This window comes from Ornithodoros turicata, chromosome 7, assembly GCF_037126465.1.
Source record: "Ornithodoros turicata isolate Travis chromosome 7, ASM3712646v1, whole genome shotgun sequence".
Lineage (NCBI taxonomy): Eukaryota > Metazoa > Arthropoda > Arachnida > Ixodida > Argasidae > Ornithodoros > Ornithodoros turicata.
The window spans coordinates 41,478,150-41,495,061 of record NC_088207.1 but is presented as its reverse complement, the minus strand read 5'-3'; the positions used below and the strand labels follow the sequence as shown (position 1 = coordinate 41,495,061).

General features: G+C 44.8%; 1 protein-coding gene across 2 annotated transcripts in view; it reads right to left on the bottom strand.

Annotated features, from left to right (window-relative positions):
• Positions 1-2,183: 2,183 nt before the first annotated feature.
• Positions 2,184-16,912, bottom strand: part of LOC135401119 (glutamate receptor ionotropic, kainate 2-like) — a 161,247-nt gene continuing 146,518 nt past the window's right edge. Inside the window, exons 14-16 of one of the 2 annotated variants that reach the window (XR_010424722.1) lie at positions 7,085-8,015; positions 6,718-6,890; positions 4,493-4,577 (exon numbers count right to left, since the gene is read on the bottom strand). Coding sequence is in view for 1 of the 2 variants with exons in the window: in XM_064633316.1 (XP_064489386.1) it covers positions 4,410-4,577; positions 7,723-8,015 (461 nt within the window). In the remaining variant the exon portion in view is untranslated. Of the gene's footprint in view, positions 4,578-6,717; positions 6,891-7,084; positions 8,016-16,912 lie in introns of both variants that reach the window. The other variant, XM_064633316.1, reaches the window with a different exon arrangement.

Here is a 16,912-nt window from a genome sequence, read left to right as displayed (position 1 = left end):
GGGTGTTCAAGTCAAACAGGGACTTTTCATTTTTCGCAAAACTAAAATGAACTTACAGGCGAGAAATTAGTTTTATTTTTCAACGTAATCTCCAGCTGCACTAATGCACTTGCCCCAGCGTTTCATGAGGGCTTGGATGCCAGCAGCTTAGAAATCCTTACCGGCGCGTAGCAGCCATGATCGGACCGCATTCTTGACCTCGTCGTCGCAGCTGAAGTAGCGGCCCCTAAGGAACGCCTTCGGTGGCCCGAAGAGATGGAAATCGCTGTGGGCGAGGTCTGGACTGTAAGGGGGATGTGGCAACAACTCCCAGCCAAGTTCCTGTAAGGTGCGTGTCGTGAGGTGCGCGCTATGCGGGCGTCCGTTGTCCTGTAGGAGGAGGGCTCCTTTGGTGATGAGGCCCGGCCGCTTTTGCTTCAGCGCAGTATGTACATCCCTGAGAACCTAGCAGTAATATGCACTATTGGTGGTGGTACGACTGGGCAGAAAATCAACATGAACAACGCCAGCCTTATCCCACAAAAAACAGTTGATGTCCTCAGGAACTTTGACACTGGGCTCTGAGCCGTCCCGCCCGGGATCGTCCTGCACTGATGTACGGCGGTCTCGGAACCGTTTGCACCACTCAAACGCTTTGCTGCGGCTAAATGTGTCGTGGCCATACTGAGCCTGAAGTCTTCTGTGAATTTCAGATGACTTTACGCCTTCATTCACGAGAAACTTCATGACAATTCGCTGTTCGATGTGCGCGCTCACCTCGTTGTCGGCCATCTTGTCTAGCACGTGTCTTCTGTTTTGCACAAACTTTGGACCACCACGTGGTGAACACGGGAGGCCTGTCGCGTGTGAAAATGACGAAAAAGAAGTAGCGCGAGCGATCTGTACACTCAGGGGACAGAAAGTCCCGGTTTGACTTGAACGCCCCTCGTAATTAAGGTACAAAACATGTACTTTAATGCGCCTTTAATGGCTGCTGATTTTCCAAGCTTTATACTGCTTATTTTTCCTTCCTAATCTCTCCCTCTCGCTCTCTCTCTCTCTCTCTCTCTATATATATATATATATCTAACGCCATAGCTTTATAGGGCCACCAACGTCGACAGGCATGTACGTCCGTCCGTAACTGTTACTGAGAGCAAAAGAAAGAAGACAGAGACGAGAAAGCAATGGTAGCGATCACCAATGCGGGCACTGCATGCAGAAATGAGCGAATGAATAATTATTTGTTAAGGCTGCAGATTGGTTTTCTGTCTATTCGCATGATCTATCGAAGTACGTTAATCTACTGATTATGCAGTACGAAAGTTGCTAGACGCGCATAATATCGGTTCCCCGCCTCTAAGTCGCTCTCAGCCGCCGGTCATTTGTCACGGGGGAATTCGTCGAGCAAGCGGAGCACCACTGATGATATCACACGCGCTCCTTATACACGGTGCTTGGATAAGCCGCGCAATCTTACGAGACTGCTAATGGGGTCGGCTTTTTCTAAGCTGGGCGGGAACAGAACGTTATTTCAGTGGCCTTAGAGCTTATTAGACACTATAAGGGAAGCAGTTGGTGACCGTGCAAGCTTTTTTCATGCGAAGGTACGACTTCGCCGTAATGTGCGTGTCAGCATCAGCCTCCGACCTAAAACTGTATGGATGGCGACACTGTCGTTCCTATAGTCCTGTTTTTTTTTTTGTTTTTTTTTTACTGTAGATTTTTGGCGCATACTTGCTAGCTTTTTAAACGTTCTTTTAAATCATCGATCCATTTATAAGATGCATTGCCTTAGTAGAGACACGGCGGCAGGGGTGTTGTAGAGTTGTACAACAATAGGGGGCCGTTTTTCCAATAGATGGCCAGCTGAAGACAGTCTGGAGCCATTGACTGATCGTGAAGAGTTATATTCCACTGTGAGTTTCTTGAAGAGGCCACATGCAGAATGAACTCGAAGTAGACATACAGTTGGTTGTATGGTGATGTAGTCATGAACTACTTCACCTTGGTTGACGTCCTAGGGATGTATGCGGAACAGCGGAGCTTCACCTTGACCTCTTTGGACATGAGCTCTCACATGTATCTTGCATTCTCCTCATGTATAAGCTGTCCGCCATGTGTACTACGAAGCGGACGCAAATGTATACTGGTCATGCTGCATGCAACTACTCGGAAGCGAGAAGCACCAGCAAACACCGATGAGAAAGACATATTTGTACGTGCGACTTTATTTGTAACAGCGACTACTGGGCAACAATTGTGACACCAGTAATTAAAGGCACTGTTGTAAGTGGAAATCCACAAACATTGAAAATCACAAAAGGCACGTTTAAAGGGACAGTCTAGGGCCATGGTATGATTTTGAGAATATGTTCGACTCTGAGGTATATGTGTTGATGCCACATGAAAAACTTCATCCCCCAAAGCGTCCTGTAGTTTCAGGGATAAATTACAAAAATGAACGGCATTTTTACATCTGGTTCCGGTTTTACTGTGACAAAAACATGAGCTACTGAAACTGGCCTCTTGAGATATGATACAGTAGGTTAAATCTCGAATGAGTCGTTTGACCGCTTGGCAGAATCAAAAACCGAAACCCACTGACAGTCAAGCCGCGCCAGCGAAAGCCCTCGCTATGAATTTTGACTATAAATAATTAGCCGCGGTTTTAATTGAAATATTTCGCCATGTAAATTTGAACATCATAAGGAAGCGTGGCATTTAGCTTTAATGTGGTTTCGGACTGTCGCTTTAAACATTAATAAACACGTATGTACCTCCGTTGCAAAGGCTAATGCAATAGCCATTGCAGGAGCCAAAGTCGTGCGCTTGACACACTACTGACAGAAATATTCAACTGTGAGTACTAATCCAACGATCTCTTGGGACGGCAGTGTGCATTTCCGATAAGACCCTAATATATTGTGTGAGATGTCTCAAGTAAGGACCGCATGCACGAGCATGAGTGTATCCCATGTCACGTGCAGTGACCTAAAAATAGCTGTGGTATTCAGCACGGTTCCTAGTCTACTGATCGTAGATCAAGACAAATAGGAGCTTAGGACAGCAAGTACATTTACGATTCTTCATAATAGCTCAGGAAACCAATCCCGCATTGCCCGTGACCGACACTTGAACCATAGCATGAAGTGTAAGCAGACAAACAAACGCAAGCACCATATCTGATCGGATAGAGATTGCACAAGCATGAATTCGCGGTCGGTGGTCGCATGCATGTCTCGCAGTCATGTAACCTGTGCAATGCATCGATGGATCAACATTTTTAGCGGGCAACACCAGAATTTCCACCCAGACTTCACCCTTGCCCTACCGCCATCGCTTCCGAGGCAATTTACCAGGTTGTATACCACGTGCAGTTTTGTGAACTTGACAAGTCTTCAGCTCAGGAGCTTTCGATAGAACTTAGCAGGTCTGATTTACTGACGCGCAGTAAATCGGCACAATAGGCACCAATGCGCGTGCGCAAAGTAACGACATGTTAATTGGATTACCATACTCGTTACCCTAACCAGCGATGGTTAGTTAACGTTCGCGTGTACGCCATGGAACGCAACATGAAGCGCTTTCACTATTGTATGAGAGTGCGCTTTTACTTTGCCAAGGTGCAAAAGTATTGTTGTATGAACACAATGGACGTGAATTAGAACAACACTCTGAGCTGTCCAATATCATGCTCTGGCTGGTTGTTTGCAGGACATGCCAGGTTGTTATAGCACCTTGAGGAAAACTTTCATATACATGCTTTCGCGTAGAGCCTACGCTTCTTATACCTGAACAAGCGTGCACGAGCAAGCGTAGGCACTACGCGAAAGCTTGCATATTAAACTTAAAGTTTTCTTCGAGGTGCTTCATACTTTGTACTATATTTCATTTCACCGCTTGCCTTCTAAACGGAATGTTCTTTTTTTTATATACCAGTTTCACAATTAGATAGTCAGTAAATATTGCGAAACATGCAAGCTCCATTATGCATAGGCCGCACTAACGTAATAACATACTAACGGCCACAGAAGGGCACATAAGTGGTTTTGAACTCTTGTAAACAAAGCAGACCTTATTTCTTTGCCATATCTTCAGCTGCGGAACAACACAATTCAATCCATCTGCGCACACTCAAGCATCCCACACAGTCAAAGAAAACGTCAGTGTTGCTCGTAGCATTGGTAGCAGGTACTTCTGCTGTAATCATGACTGTAATCATGTAATGATGATACATCACCATGTGATTCCGCACAGGCGACAGCTGTAGTCTTTCCTGATGCAAATGAGGTTATTCTGCGTTGGAAAAACACAGTGACACTGCCCACTGTTCCGTCACGTTTTCCTTCTCTCTTCTCGTGGCGTGGAGTGGCACCCAAAACTTTCATTGCCCTTCGTCGTACGCTTGGTTCTAAAGTTTATTGATCCTATCGAGCACCGGAGAACGTGCACTCCGCACTGTAGTTGGTGCATGACGTCATTGCGGCTTCGTCCGCATCACGGAATTCCTTCGGAGGTTCGAGAACAATGAGCGTGGAATCCTGCACAGATTCTGATGTTCTTATACCTCGTCGGACGTGCTTCCAAATCTTCCCCTGCAACGACAGCAATGCAATAAAAAGTCAATTCAGAGCGAGTATTATTAGTAGTTTTATACGTTAATGGCAATTTAGGAGAAGATATTGAGAAGTACAGTACGATATTGAGAAGTACCTAACGCATTGCAGGTTTTCTCCGCGTCAGGCGCACCGTGAGCATCCACGCACCAGTTCTGAGAAGTGTATTCGTCTTGATACTTAGCTACTTGCCAGTAAGAAAATAACTTCTCTCCATGTTTTAAAAGGGGAACTTCGCTGAGTTGCAGCGTTCATGTGTGCGGAAACCATATTCATCGGGAGTCGTCGTTATGTCGAACCTAGCTGTGTTTTTGTCTAGTAATTCATCCGTCTTCACGTGGAGTTCACTCGACATTCCGAAGAAGAGCAATAGAGTTACGAAAATTTTGCTAAGAACAAGGATTACTAAGATTACGAGTGGAGTTCCGCTTAACCTTACGAGCGTTTATATCGTGACTTTCCCCCGCAGTTTTCGGAAAAGCCTTTGCACAATTCAATTAACTGTACATTATGTCCCATTCTGGGCACGCACACGCGCGCGCGCGCCCACACACACACACACACACACACACACACATATATATATTAATATGAATGAGTGGGCTCTGATGTTGGAGAGAAGCTTACAACGTCTCATGAGCCTGAGGGAAACAAAGCAAGACTTGAACAAAATCAAATGTAATACCCAGCACCGCATGTTGGAAGGAAAGTAAAACCTCTTCAAGACTGTTCTCTCTTCTTCCCTCCCTCTTTTTAAATATATTCCCCTCATTGCACTACAACTACATCCTGGTTCTTCTAACAGGATTATTCAGGTGCTTTGTAGCGCCATACCGCAATAACGTTACTGCCCGTCGTTTCGTCGTTAATTCGTTTTCTTGCTTCTTCTTAAAGGACGCTATTTTCTTTCACGCTCGCTAGAAGACATGAGGATATACGCCCACCAGTTACCACTACGCCAATGATAATGAACCAGCTAAAGAAAACGGCAGCCCGGCTGAACACGCACTAATACCCCTGTTATCCTGAAACTAGTTCAGGGGGGGGGGGGGTGCAATCGGAAGGCAATCACACGCATAATTTACCAGCCCGTGGGTAGCGCCTCTTTCAAAGAAAGCCTTTACGGCGAATTCTGTGCGTTAAAATAGCGTCGTTTAGGAGCGTGATCAGGTTTACTTACACGCATGATGCACCCCATTCACGGAGACGTTTCACTGGAATATTAATCGAAAGCGCGGTAGAACAAAGGCGCAATAACAGCGAGTCATTGTCGTTTGCATACAAGCGGAAGTTGTGGTGGGCCCCCTCTTCTTACCATGCTGAAGATATACGAAAAAAAGTCCAACTTTTCATTAAATGTTATCCTTTCCAGCAGAAAGTTTTAAGCCGCATTTCTCCCGATCGTTCTGTTTTTACAAAAGCTCCTCTTAATTCGTTACACGTTGGGTGCGGTTAATCCGATCTAGCTACAATAAGGATCACTTCGTCCACGTGGTGTTGAATATACAGAGTGTTTTCACCTAAAGTGATAAAAAATTCTAACTGGCGAAGTGCTCGCCGGAGGATTGTGGAACTTTCAGCAATTACCTTCTGGAAACTTTTGCCACCTTTGAGGAAGGCTTTGGACAATTTTTAATTGCGGGAATTTTTTTTTATCAATTGAGCTTTGAAAATTGCCAAGCGAACCTCACTTTTTTTAAAACAGAAATATGAAGTCCTCAACGGATAACCGCAGACCCAACAAGAACTATGTACACTATCGCAACAGAAATAGTCGAAAAAAAAAACAGTAAAAATTGCGCATTAACCCCGCCTGCTTAATTTTCGCAAAGAAGTGCGCGCGAAACGTGCGTCTAGAGGAGGAAGTGTCCCCGCCGTCATTTGTTTTAGTACGAGTGGAAAACAGTGTACAGAAGTACGAGTGGAAAACAGAATGCGATCGACGGCGACGGGCTGCCGAGATTGAAGATCAACAAAAGCAAAAGAAGGAACCCAAAAGAAGAAGCAGAAGAAGATACCAGAGAAAAGAGACAAAAGAGACACGAGGAAGGAAAAGAAGGGAGCAAAGAAAAGAAGCAATAGAGAAAAGTGGAAGCAAAATAAGGAATCAAAGGCTTACGCTGAACCATTTCCAAAGGATCCACCTACGATTCTTCCTAAATTTTTTCATTCCGCGACGAGAAGTTGTTGCACTTTAGTGTCCTTTTAACTGTGGCCTTCTCAACCCGCACAGTCAAATAACTTTGTAAGCACCCTCAACTAGTTGAAGTGTGGTTATGTCTTGAAGATGAACTGAAAATTAAGTGAATTAACGTTATTTCTGTGCGAACAATTATCATCTGACCTAAAAAAATAATAAAGTAATCATTGGCTGCATCTTTGCGCTCTGCGTATTCTGCCAAACGCCTTTAAATGCAGTTGCCTTTTGGTGTCAACTTCCGACCTTGAGCTTCGGATGACCGCAGACGTTTCCGTGCCATACTAACCTCTTCCTTCCTTCTTCACTCCTTTATGTTATTCTTTTTCCATAAGTGCTTCGGACGGACCTACTCGGCTGCTGACGTTGGTAGGCCGCGTTAAACTATCGCCTTAAAGTAAAAGAAAAGAACAAAGGAAACCCAGAGGAAAAGTGCCAAGGCGTACTGCTTGCGACACACCTGTGTGAAATCTCCAGTCCGTGGCCCCGCTTCCCCTATCGGCGGTGTCGCGCGCGAATGCACTGTACCATTGTCGCCTCCGAGGGGAGGCCGTGTTTCACACAACGCCACCAATCGGGAGAGATCACCTGTGATACTTGGGCATCGTCTGCTAGCATTCTTTCCTTTATGGTGGGCTGGAAGACGACGCAAAAGTACCACAGATGATCACTCCCAATTTGTGACGTTGTGCGAAACAGGCACCCTACACGGCTTTACCTCGGTCTCCTCTCGGAGGCGACATCGTTCCTCCTCTCTTGCGCGCGACACAGCCGATAGCGGAATGGGGATTGCAGACAAGTATGTCTTGGTACAAGTGCAAGAGGTACGCTAAAAGCAGTACCTCTTGTAGCATAATAATCCCTTTCGCTGTTTCGCGTAAAATGAGTGGATGAAAGGTTCAGGTAAGTAGGAAAAAATTGCCTGACCTGTTCTTTCCGTGTTGAGCACCTGCCTTCCCAAAGGCACTCGACGAGGAGAACGATGAAAGACAGGACGCACCCCGTCATGAGGAGGAGCAAGAGGGGTCGAAGCTGAGATGCTGAGAGGGGACTAGATTCCCGACTGGTCCTAGCGTCGGCTGTTGAACCATCTGGAAATGAAATCGAACCAGGACTGCTCTTCCCGGACGGGTTCCACCAACGTTCCCGTAAGAGGCGTAGAGTCCCACGTTGTTCCAACTTGAGAATCTCGCTCGTAATGGCTCGGGCTAGTGGTGAACCTGTGCAGACCTTTCCTTTTAATAAATGTATATTCCCCCCCCCCCCCCCCCCTTGTGCGACGAAAATATTTGGGAACAAAACGTTACATGTAGGGACTGGGCGCATACATGAAAAGAGGTACTATGCTTATCAGTGTACATCTACACTTAAGGTCTTCTTCAAGCATTAAGGTCTTCCGTGAAACAAATATTTCTCCAAATAAGTCCAGAGGTACGCAAATACCGCGAATATGACCCGGGAAAGCGCAGAGCCGATGCTCTTTATTTTTCGTTTTCTGTATTGTTAGCTTGTATGAGCCCTATAACACGCTAAATGGTACTGCATATCCAAGTGTTATTCTACTATATCGTCATGTTCGACAATATACAGGATGTTTTTCTATCCGTTACAGATTTAAAAACAATAAAGTTGTGAGAGCAGCACTGATGACATTTTTGCGGCCGGATTACGCTACCAGGAAGGGTCCTATGGGAAGTAACTACTGGACGACTAATTACGTGAAATTCATCAGTTAACATTTTAAGTACAGGGCGGGGTCAGGTCAGTCACATTTTCGCACGTGACACGATACCTCCTTGACGCACAGGCTTCCGCTACCTCTGAGTAAAGAATTTATGCTGATGGTTCTGTATAGCATCCGCCTGGAGGCGCTAGCTGACATGAGTCTATTTCGGTTTCCACGTTGCTAGCGCCCCTAGGCGGAAGCTGCACACAACCATTTGCAGACCGCCGTGTTTACGTCGGTAGAGCGCATAGGAAATGTATGAAGACGAAGCTTTGCGTGGTCGTATTTATTTTGTTACGCAGTGACTGGTAACCACGATTTGTTCGTAGGTTTTTCTGGCATAAATTTTTTACTCTCAGGCAGCGGAAGTCTGTGCGCCAAGGAAGTATCGCAACATGCGCGAAATTGTGATTGACCTTTTAGAGCACCCACCCTGTACAGATATGTTTAAGCGAAAATGCCAGACAGCAGTATTGGGGGCGAACTTTGCTTGAATCCACCTTCTTCCTCAAATATCCTTAAACGAGCACGTACCTTGCATAGAAATCTTACAGAGAGAGGCTAGAAGGAAAGGCGAGGAGGAGGAGGAGGAGGATCGGAGGAGAGCAAATAACTTGAGCCTAGCAAAGTTTGGCGATTTATATCTCAATAAATCAACAGGATTAAATCACCGGATTCAAATAATACTCTCCTCTAATTCTGCCGTGTCGCATTCTCGCGAAAACATCTAATTAAAAATTGAAATAATGAATTTTAGGTAACTAGTCTGCCTGTAATTACATGCTCTTTCCCACAGGACGTGTGCCTGGTCATCTAACCCGCCTTAAAAAATGGCATCAGCGCTGCTCTCAGTGCTTTTTTTTAAAGTCATTAACGGATAAAAAACAATACACGCACACACACCCTGTATAAGGCGTGGCTTCCCTGATTTTTTTTTCTTTTATCTGTATTACATGAAATGAGTCCATCTCCCAGCTTCAATGGAAAGAACGCGTATGTCAAAACAAACGGAAAGTTCTGGATGTTTGACACCAAAGACTCGCACATCCATCGCGGCTGCAGCGTGGGAAAGCACCAGGTGGCGGACTTCATTCCCAATACACGCGGCCAGCAGGCATTCGTCGAAATAAATATTGATATTGGCAAAAAATATTGATATTGGCGAAAAAAAAAATAGGTAGAGAAATAAGAACATTTCAGAAAAGGAAGTGGTTTCCTACGTGACATACGTCGAAGGTGTGCTATAGTATTGCGCCGCGGTGTAACTCAAAAAATAAAAATAAATAAATAAATAAATTAGGGTGTGTAAGAACTCACCGTCAATGACTGAATCGTCCTACGAGAATGTAAAGAGCTCTGGTACATGCATCAGCAAATTTCCAGACGGCTGTATTAAGTATTCCTTCGCCATGAGTCCAAACGTCTTCAAATTATGTTACCTCAGCATTTTAACCGGTCTTCCACGTCCTCGGAGAACAGAAAAAGACCAAAAGGAGGGCCAGCATAGCATCAATGTCTAGACATCGTCATGGAAAGCTGTCTCCGGCTTGATTGAAAGAAATCGGTGCATAGTCCGATTCGCAATTCCCAAAGCAGCCGTCTAACTCGTTTAAGCCGTGCACTCTTCTTCTTCTTCCTTTCTATTTTCATTTTATTTGTCTCTTTCCTTTTATTTTTTTCTGCACTCGATGCCAGACACGTCAAAGACTGTTTTTGTTTTCCCTCTGCGTTGTGCGACAAGGCATCTGCGAGGCATACTACTCAGGATGCAACACGTCTGCGTCACCCTTTTGAATCGGATTCCGTGAACATCTGCTATTGCAAGCTGACGCAAACGACGGTCCCGGTAAGCACTATTGATTATACACTAAACAGCCTTATGCGCAATCGATCTGTTCGAAGCCGCGCTGTCTTCAGCCTTCCTACAATTCTCTAAGCAAGAGCTAGGGAGTATTCGTCTTTTTTTCTTCTTCTCTCTCTTGCCTGTTAGGTGGCACTGCAGTGACGAAAGATATGTTTGAAATATATATGAAAGATCTACGAAATAAGAGAAATACTTACGTCATTGGAAACTACGTGCCTCGCATTGTATTCCTCCCGAAGGTTCATTCTTTGCGTGGCGCGCGGAAGTATCGCAAAATTAATTTCTCGTTCCGAGAAGTAAGACGTCACGGGGGTGCTCAATTTACCCACGCGTCTGGCAGCGTTGCTCTTCGCAGGTCGATTTTCGGCTCCTCCCCACAGCCTCTGGCAGTCTTTCAACGTGGGGCGGAGGGCGGAGACCCTCGCTGTTCGGAAACTATGTTGTTTTTCCGGGTCCTTCGAATATTCGTGGAAGTGCGTCATGTTCGCTGACGGCATTTATATTTTATAATTGATTAATTAACAATGGTAACAAAATAATTTTCGAGACCCTATAGCGGCACTTTAAGGACAAGAGAATGTAAGAGGGGCCCGAATTCTTTAAAAAGTTTTAATTGCCGCAATGTTCGGACACTGTGTTACTACTCCGAAAGCACCGCTTCCGTCCTCCTCGTGCCAGCGACGTGCTGTCTTAAAGGTATAAAGTTTTATAACAATTAAGTTGAGAGGCTATCATTTTGTCCGTAAGAAAGCATGGACATACAAAATTTGGTTACGCCTAGGTTTAAGCGTGTGGAGTCACATAACATTTTCAGAGAGGACGCGATCTTCTTCTAGGATTCTCTGTGCATGGTCTTGGGATAATTGTGAATGGTGGACTTCTAGTGAACACATGAATAGTGGCCTTCTGAATAGCGAACATGTGAAGAGTGTATAGGGATGTTGCGAGTAGTGCACCTGAGAAGTACCTTTGGGGGCGGGGGTGGGGTTGAGAATTTACTATAGGAGTAGCAGGAAACGTCGGGAGATGAGTCCAATTTACTTCTTATTTTCCCCCTTTTTCTGCCCACGGACAGACAATCAAACAAACAAACAAACAAATAAACAAACAAAACGCGATCTTTCGAGGGCTCTTCATGCTCTTCACTTTCTCTCTCTCTCTCTTCTGAGTGGTCTCTGCACAGTATCACGACCAAACTAATCTCGGAAGAATGCCTTCATATTCAGCGACGTGTAGTACTCATCGACGCGTGTATGCCTGCTTCGACTGTTTGATTGTGAGCGCAGCAGGAAAGTAAACCATAAGGTAAGTAAGCAATAAACCGAAGTAAACCACGTGAGCAGTACTTGCCGGTAACAAGGTAAGCCACAGAAGCATTTTGTGAGCCACACGGGTCGCTTCACCGAAATTTTCCGGAACCTTCAGCCGACAATCATTGGTTCCTTTCGCGAAGCTAATAAAGCGGTTACGACGTGCTTCAATTTACCTAAGTTGCACATCTGGTGATGTTGTGCTGTTGACGAGAAATCTGCAAGTCTCCTTTGACGATGCTGATTACTAGTATAATTTTGAAAGAACCGGTTTCACGTATTTATGAGGCACATTAAATCTGGCCGACAAAGCATTACGTCGTTCAAGCACTTCACGCCAATCCTTACTCGGGAACCCGGAATCACATTCGGGGAATCCCATGAGCGGCTGCGTACGGGGCAGCTAATTGCTTCACAAACTGGAGCTTAGCGCAAGTGTCCTACCATCCCTGGCGCTTAAAAGTTTGACGGAAACGGGAACGGATAATGCGGTGCACACGGATCGTGGATCACGTCCGATTGCGTATATTCATTTGTCGCCGTCATGCAAGAACTCATTGTCAATACGTGAAACGGGGATAATACAAACTACCCGAGTACACTTAGCAGCGTAGAACTATGAATAACACCCGGTATTGTCAACATGAAAAACACCACGGAACAGTCCACCACGACCTGTCCAACGTCAGGTGAAAAAAAAAAAAAGCTGGCCTGACCAGGAAAACATTACTGTCGGCTATCTGAGAACCATGCTTCGCGGGCACCTTTATTACGCCCAGGTGGCAGGCCTGTGCACGAAGCCACGACGCTCTTACAAAATCTTGTATACCCTGGATCTTGTGGAGCACGGAAGGCAGCAGCACCGTTACAAAATTAGCTGAGCCCGCAAAGTCCACAATCGCCGCCTGCATAATTTAATTTTAGAACAAAGTGCCTTAAAATATTTCAGAACTGCCGCTTTATTCTGTTAGAAGTTTTGCGCCAGCGACTTTCTCTAATATTGATCGGACGAGTAAGCCTGGGAGCTCTACGTCGTTGCCGGTGCAGCAATGAAACTCAACACGCAGATAACGCGAATAAACGAATATAAATTAATATACACAAGTATGTTCATGTCATCGATCATCAATATTGATTCATATATTGTTGTTGTTGTTTACTGCGACAACACAATATCTGCAGAGCCCGTACCGGGGTACGTCTTACTGTATCAGTGCCACAGCTCATCAACGAAACGAGATAACATTACGAGGTAACGCGAGTCGGTTTTCTGTACCTGGCAAATGAATGGCCACGTACTCCGACTTCGTGTTCATGATGAATGGTCTTTGATCCTGATCACGACGGAGTGTGCTAATAGACAAACATTATCATGGAGATACAGAACCTAAAATAAGAAAAGGGAACCCTATTACTCTGTGACTAAAGTTTCTAAGATAACAAAGCCTTTTTTTTTTTCATTCTCAATAAAGCCCAGTTTATTCTTTTTACCACACGTTGTAAGCCACGTACCAGCTAGGCTTTCGTTGCACTTTTCCTTCTCCTCTCCCTTCTATTCGTTTTCTGTCCACGCAATTCATTATGAAGAAACGAAACGTGCGGGAAAATGGCTTTGTGCTCCGGAACCTCTTTTCAACAGACTCAATAAAATAACAAAGCAAGCGTGGAAATGACATGAATGGAGCTAATCGGGGAACAAATTGTGATATGTACAATGTTCCGTACTTTGAAAACATATCCTGAAGGAAAGAGACCAAACATTTTAACATTGCACACATTAACATTATTGCACACATTAACATTGCAGCCATATATGCCGTACATTGGGGAGAAAACCACGACGCGATGTCATTGTTATGTGTTCATAAAGGTCGCAGTAGTGCGTAACAGACTTCTTGCGCCTGAGAGAATGCCTCAGTGCACGCATTTCCAGCGACACGTTTATTCCTACGTACCAACTTCATTGTCTCAGTAATAATTTACCCGTACTATTTTAACTGTAGGCAGATTCGCAGCCTAATTCGCAGCCGAAGAATGCCTTATTGGTCGGCACCAAATTGAACCGAGCTGATCACCACAAAAGCCCAAGGAGCTTTTGCCCAAGGGAAGGGTCTTGCGTAATGCGATTCGTTGACAAGCTTAACATCGGCATGCGTTCCTCTTTTTTTAACGATAATACTTACATGTGTTGTCATCACTATTCATTAATATATTGCTGTCGTCGTTGAGGGCTATATTGTTGAGGAAAGAGAGGGAAGGGGTCTGAGAGAGCGCGCGCTTGGCGTACCCTGCAATTCTGTATCTTTTTTTTTTTTTTTTTTTGGCGAGGGGGAGATATATTTTTTAGAACAAAGGAAAACAAAAGGGGGAAAGGTCAGCCAAACGGGACGCCTGCTTGCTATTCCGCAAAGAAAAGAAAAAGGAAAATAAATAAAAGAAGAATAAAATAAATAAAAAGAAAAGAAAATAATTATGAAATAAAGGACAAACTAACAAACGATGAAAGAAGGACGACATAGATTACAGACGAAGATGGCAAAAAAAGAAAGAGAAAGGGAAAGGATGACTAACAAACGGGACTCTGGGATTGCTGTTGGAGTAAAGGTTTGGACGTTGGGCAGCGCGGTTTTGTCCTTCCTTTTCCCGGTCCTACTTTTCTTTGAATAGGAGGCAACGAACAAGTGTTCATTCGTGAAACCCAGCCCTCCCCTTCCGATCTGATTCGGTCTGTCTACCAACGTCGTCATGACGGGTAGAGTTAGAGGTTTATAGCTCGGGTAGACCTCTCGGGTAGAGGTTTATAGCTCTCGTCCATGCACAACCGGGCATGGTTACGCACCTTTACGCATGGTTACGCACCACACCAGCATCTTTACGCACAAATTTTCAACTGAAACACCATTTTCAGTTGAAACAAGATTTGTGCGTAAACATGCTGGTGTGGTCAACATATTCCAGGCAACCCCGTTTCTGAAGAAATTCGGGGCAGGTATTTCGATTCATTTACTGCGTTTAGCACACAAAGTAGCCTGATTAATTCGTTGCCTTCTCTTGTGTTGTTGACTGATTACATGCCTCACGAAACAGTTTGTCTTCGCCTTTTTCTGGAACACACTCGCACCAGCGAACAACTGTAGCATGACTCTACAACCCACCACGCGCTTGCCTGTTTCATTCATATATATTCGGTTAATGCGGGCAAGAGTTTCTTTGCCGTGGGTGCCTCGACTTTCGACAAAGCGGTAAATCATGATGCATGGCTGAAGAATCCCCTCCCGCCCCTGCAGTGTAAGGAACTTCGCACCATAAATTCCTTCAAAAGGCAATTTGCGCATAGCTGCTTGCGCTATTTTTTCGCCTTTACGATTTTCGTGGTTAATCGACGCGTGCGCAGAGTAAGCAACGTTGTAATGAGAGTCATTAAGCGTTAATTGTGGTGGTGTTGTCCCTGCACGCTGAGTACGTCCCAAATTTTTGTCACAGAAATTACTACCTGCTTGCAGGCGGTTATTTAGACGCGCTCAATTATTTACTAATTTCTCCGGAAGCTCTTGAATCTTGGCGAAATATATTCGCTGAAGAGTGATTTTTGTACCAATCAAGATAAAACGGTAGTTCGAACCACAGAGCGAACAATGGAAAACGAAAGCGTCATGGCGAACCCCCTTCATGGTAAACGCAACAACATTGCTGATTGAACATGTTTGTTCTGCAAAACTATGATACAGCTGAAAGGGCGCGTGTCCGCTCATGAACCCAGATGTTCTTGGGCAGGTATTGCCTTCGAGCACTAGCACTATCATCTAACTAATCATCACTTACCATCTAACCCGGATGTTCTCAACTTACATTATGCGACGGAACCCGTGGTAGTGCTAGCATGTCAGTGCGGAACCTTTGAGGCTCGACATGACCTTGTGGCGGAGTCAGGTGGCATTTCTAGTGCGCACGTCCCTGGCATTTTATTCGTGGCACGACACCGGAGAAGAGTTCTTAATTGTCACAAAGGAAGAAAAATTGTCTGTTTTCTGTTCTTCGTTGTCTCTGTGCTACTCGTGTCTCTCATTAATATTTCTGAGCAGCGAATGCAATTCCAGATGCTCCACCGCAGATCTCAACTTGCAGCTAAGTCAAACTAACACAGCACAAGGGAATACAACAACTTCTCGGTGTGGAATAAACAGTGGGAACAGCAACGGAGTTTTTTACGTTTTCTTCTTCTTCTTCTTTTCTTCCTTTTTTTTAGTGGGATATTTTCTCGGAAGGTAGTCATCGGTAAAACAGAGGTTCCGAAAGCGTCCGAAGTAGAATTTGAAAGTTAGGAGTTTTACTTAATTCATGAACGTATGCAAATGAGCCGCTCACTTCTCAGTTGTTAGCCGATGTCTCAGGGACGATCACTGAGACGAAAGCTTTTCGATGGCGCCACCTGTTTACGAATTTATTCAGCAGGGGGACCATCGTGAAACTTCCGGTATATAACACTATACGATGCATCTAATAGATTCTCTACCCGCGCAAACGTACTCATGCATACTCACAGGACACTGCATAGTATCTATCTAACTATACATCTATCTGTACATTATCTGCAACCATACGTAATACAATACACACACCCACAGTCAGCTCAGTATTCACATAGAGGAAATGATACTCATACCCATCGCGCAGAAATGTGGAAAGGGTTAGACGGCCACGTGGGGAGGAATCACTAAGAGCGAATAGATCACGTTGCAGCTCATTCGTGGACAAGACGAGCCCCGTCCGCAGCGCCACATGCAGTAAGCAAGACACTTAGACGATGGGGTTGGCATTGACTGAGTTGCACCGGACAACGGTCGCATGTGGATCGTCTAGCTTTTGAATCCCTGGACAAAATTCTGGTTTCCCTGTTCGTCGTTACAGGATACAGTTCGTTCTTCGATTCCTCTATAGGCACGAGACTGTTTTTGTTTAAATAAGAAACGCATACTTTTCATATGCGATCCTTTCGTATGAGGTTTATTGTCTCATAAACTAAAACTGTCTCATGACTAAATAACTAAATTAATCCGTTAGATAACGATATTACATTGAAATCGTCGTTATCGTCATCAGAATTCTTAGTCCCGTAAATGTTAAAAGTGAGAAAGGGTATTCACGACGATTACTTCATATTTCTATATACGATATGACTTTCCAGGAAGGGGTACCCTTTACACAGCGAGGCTATGA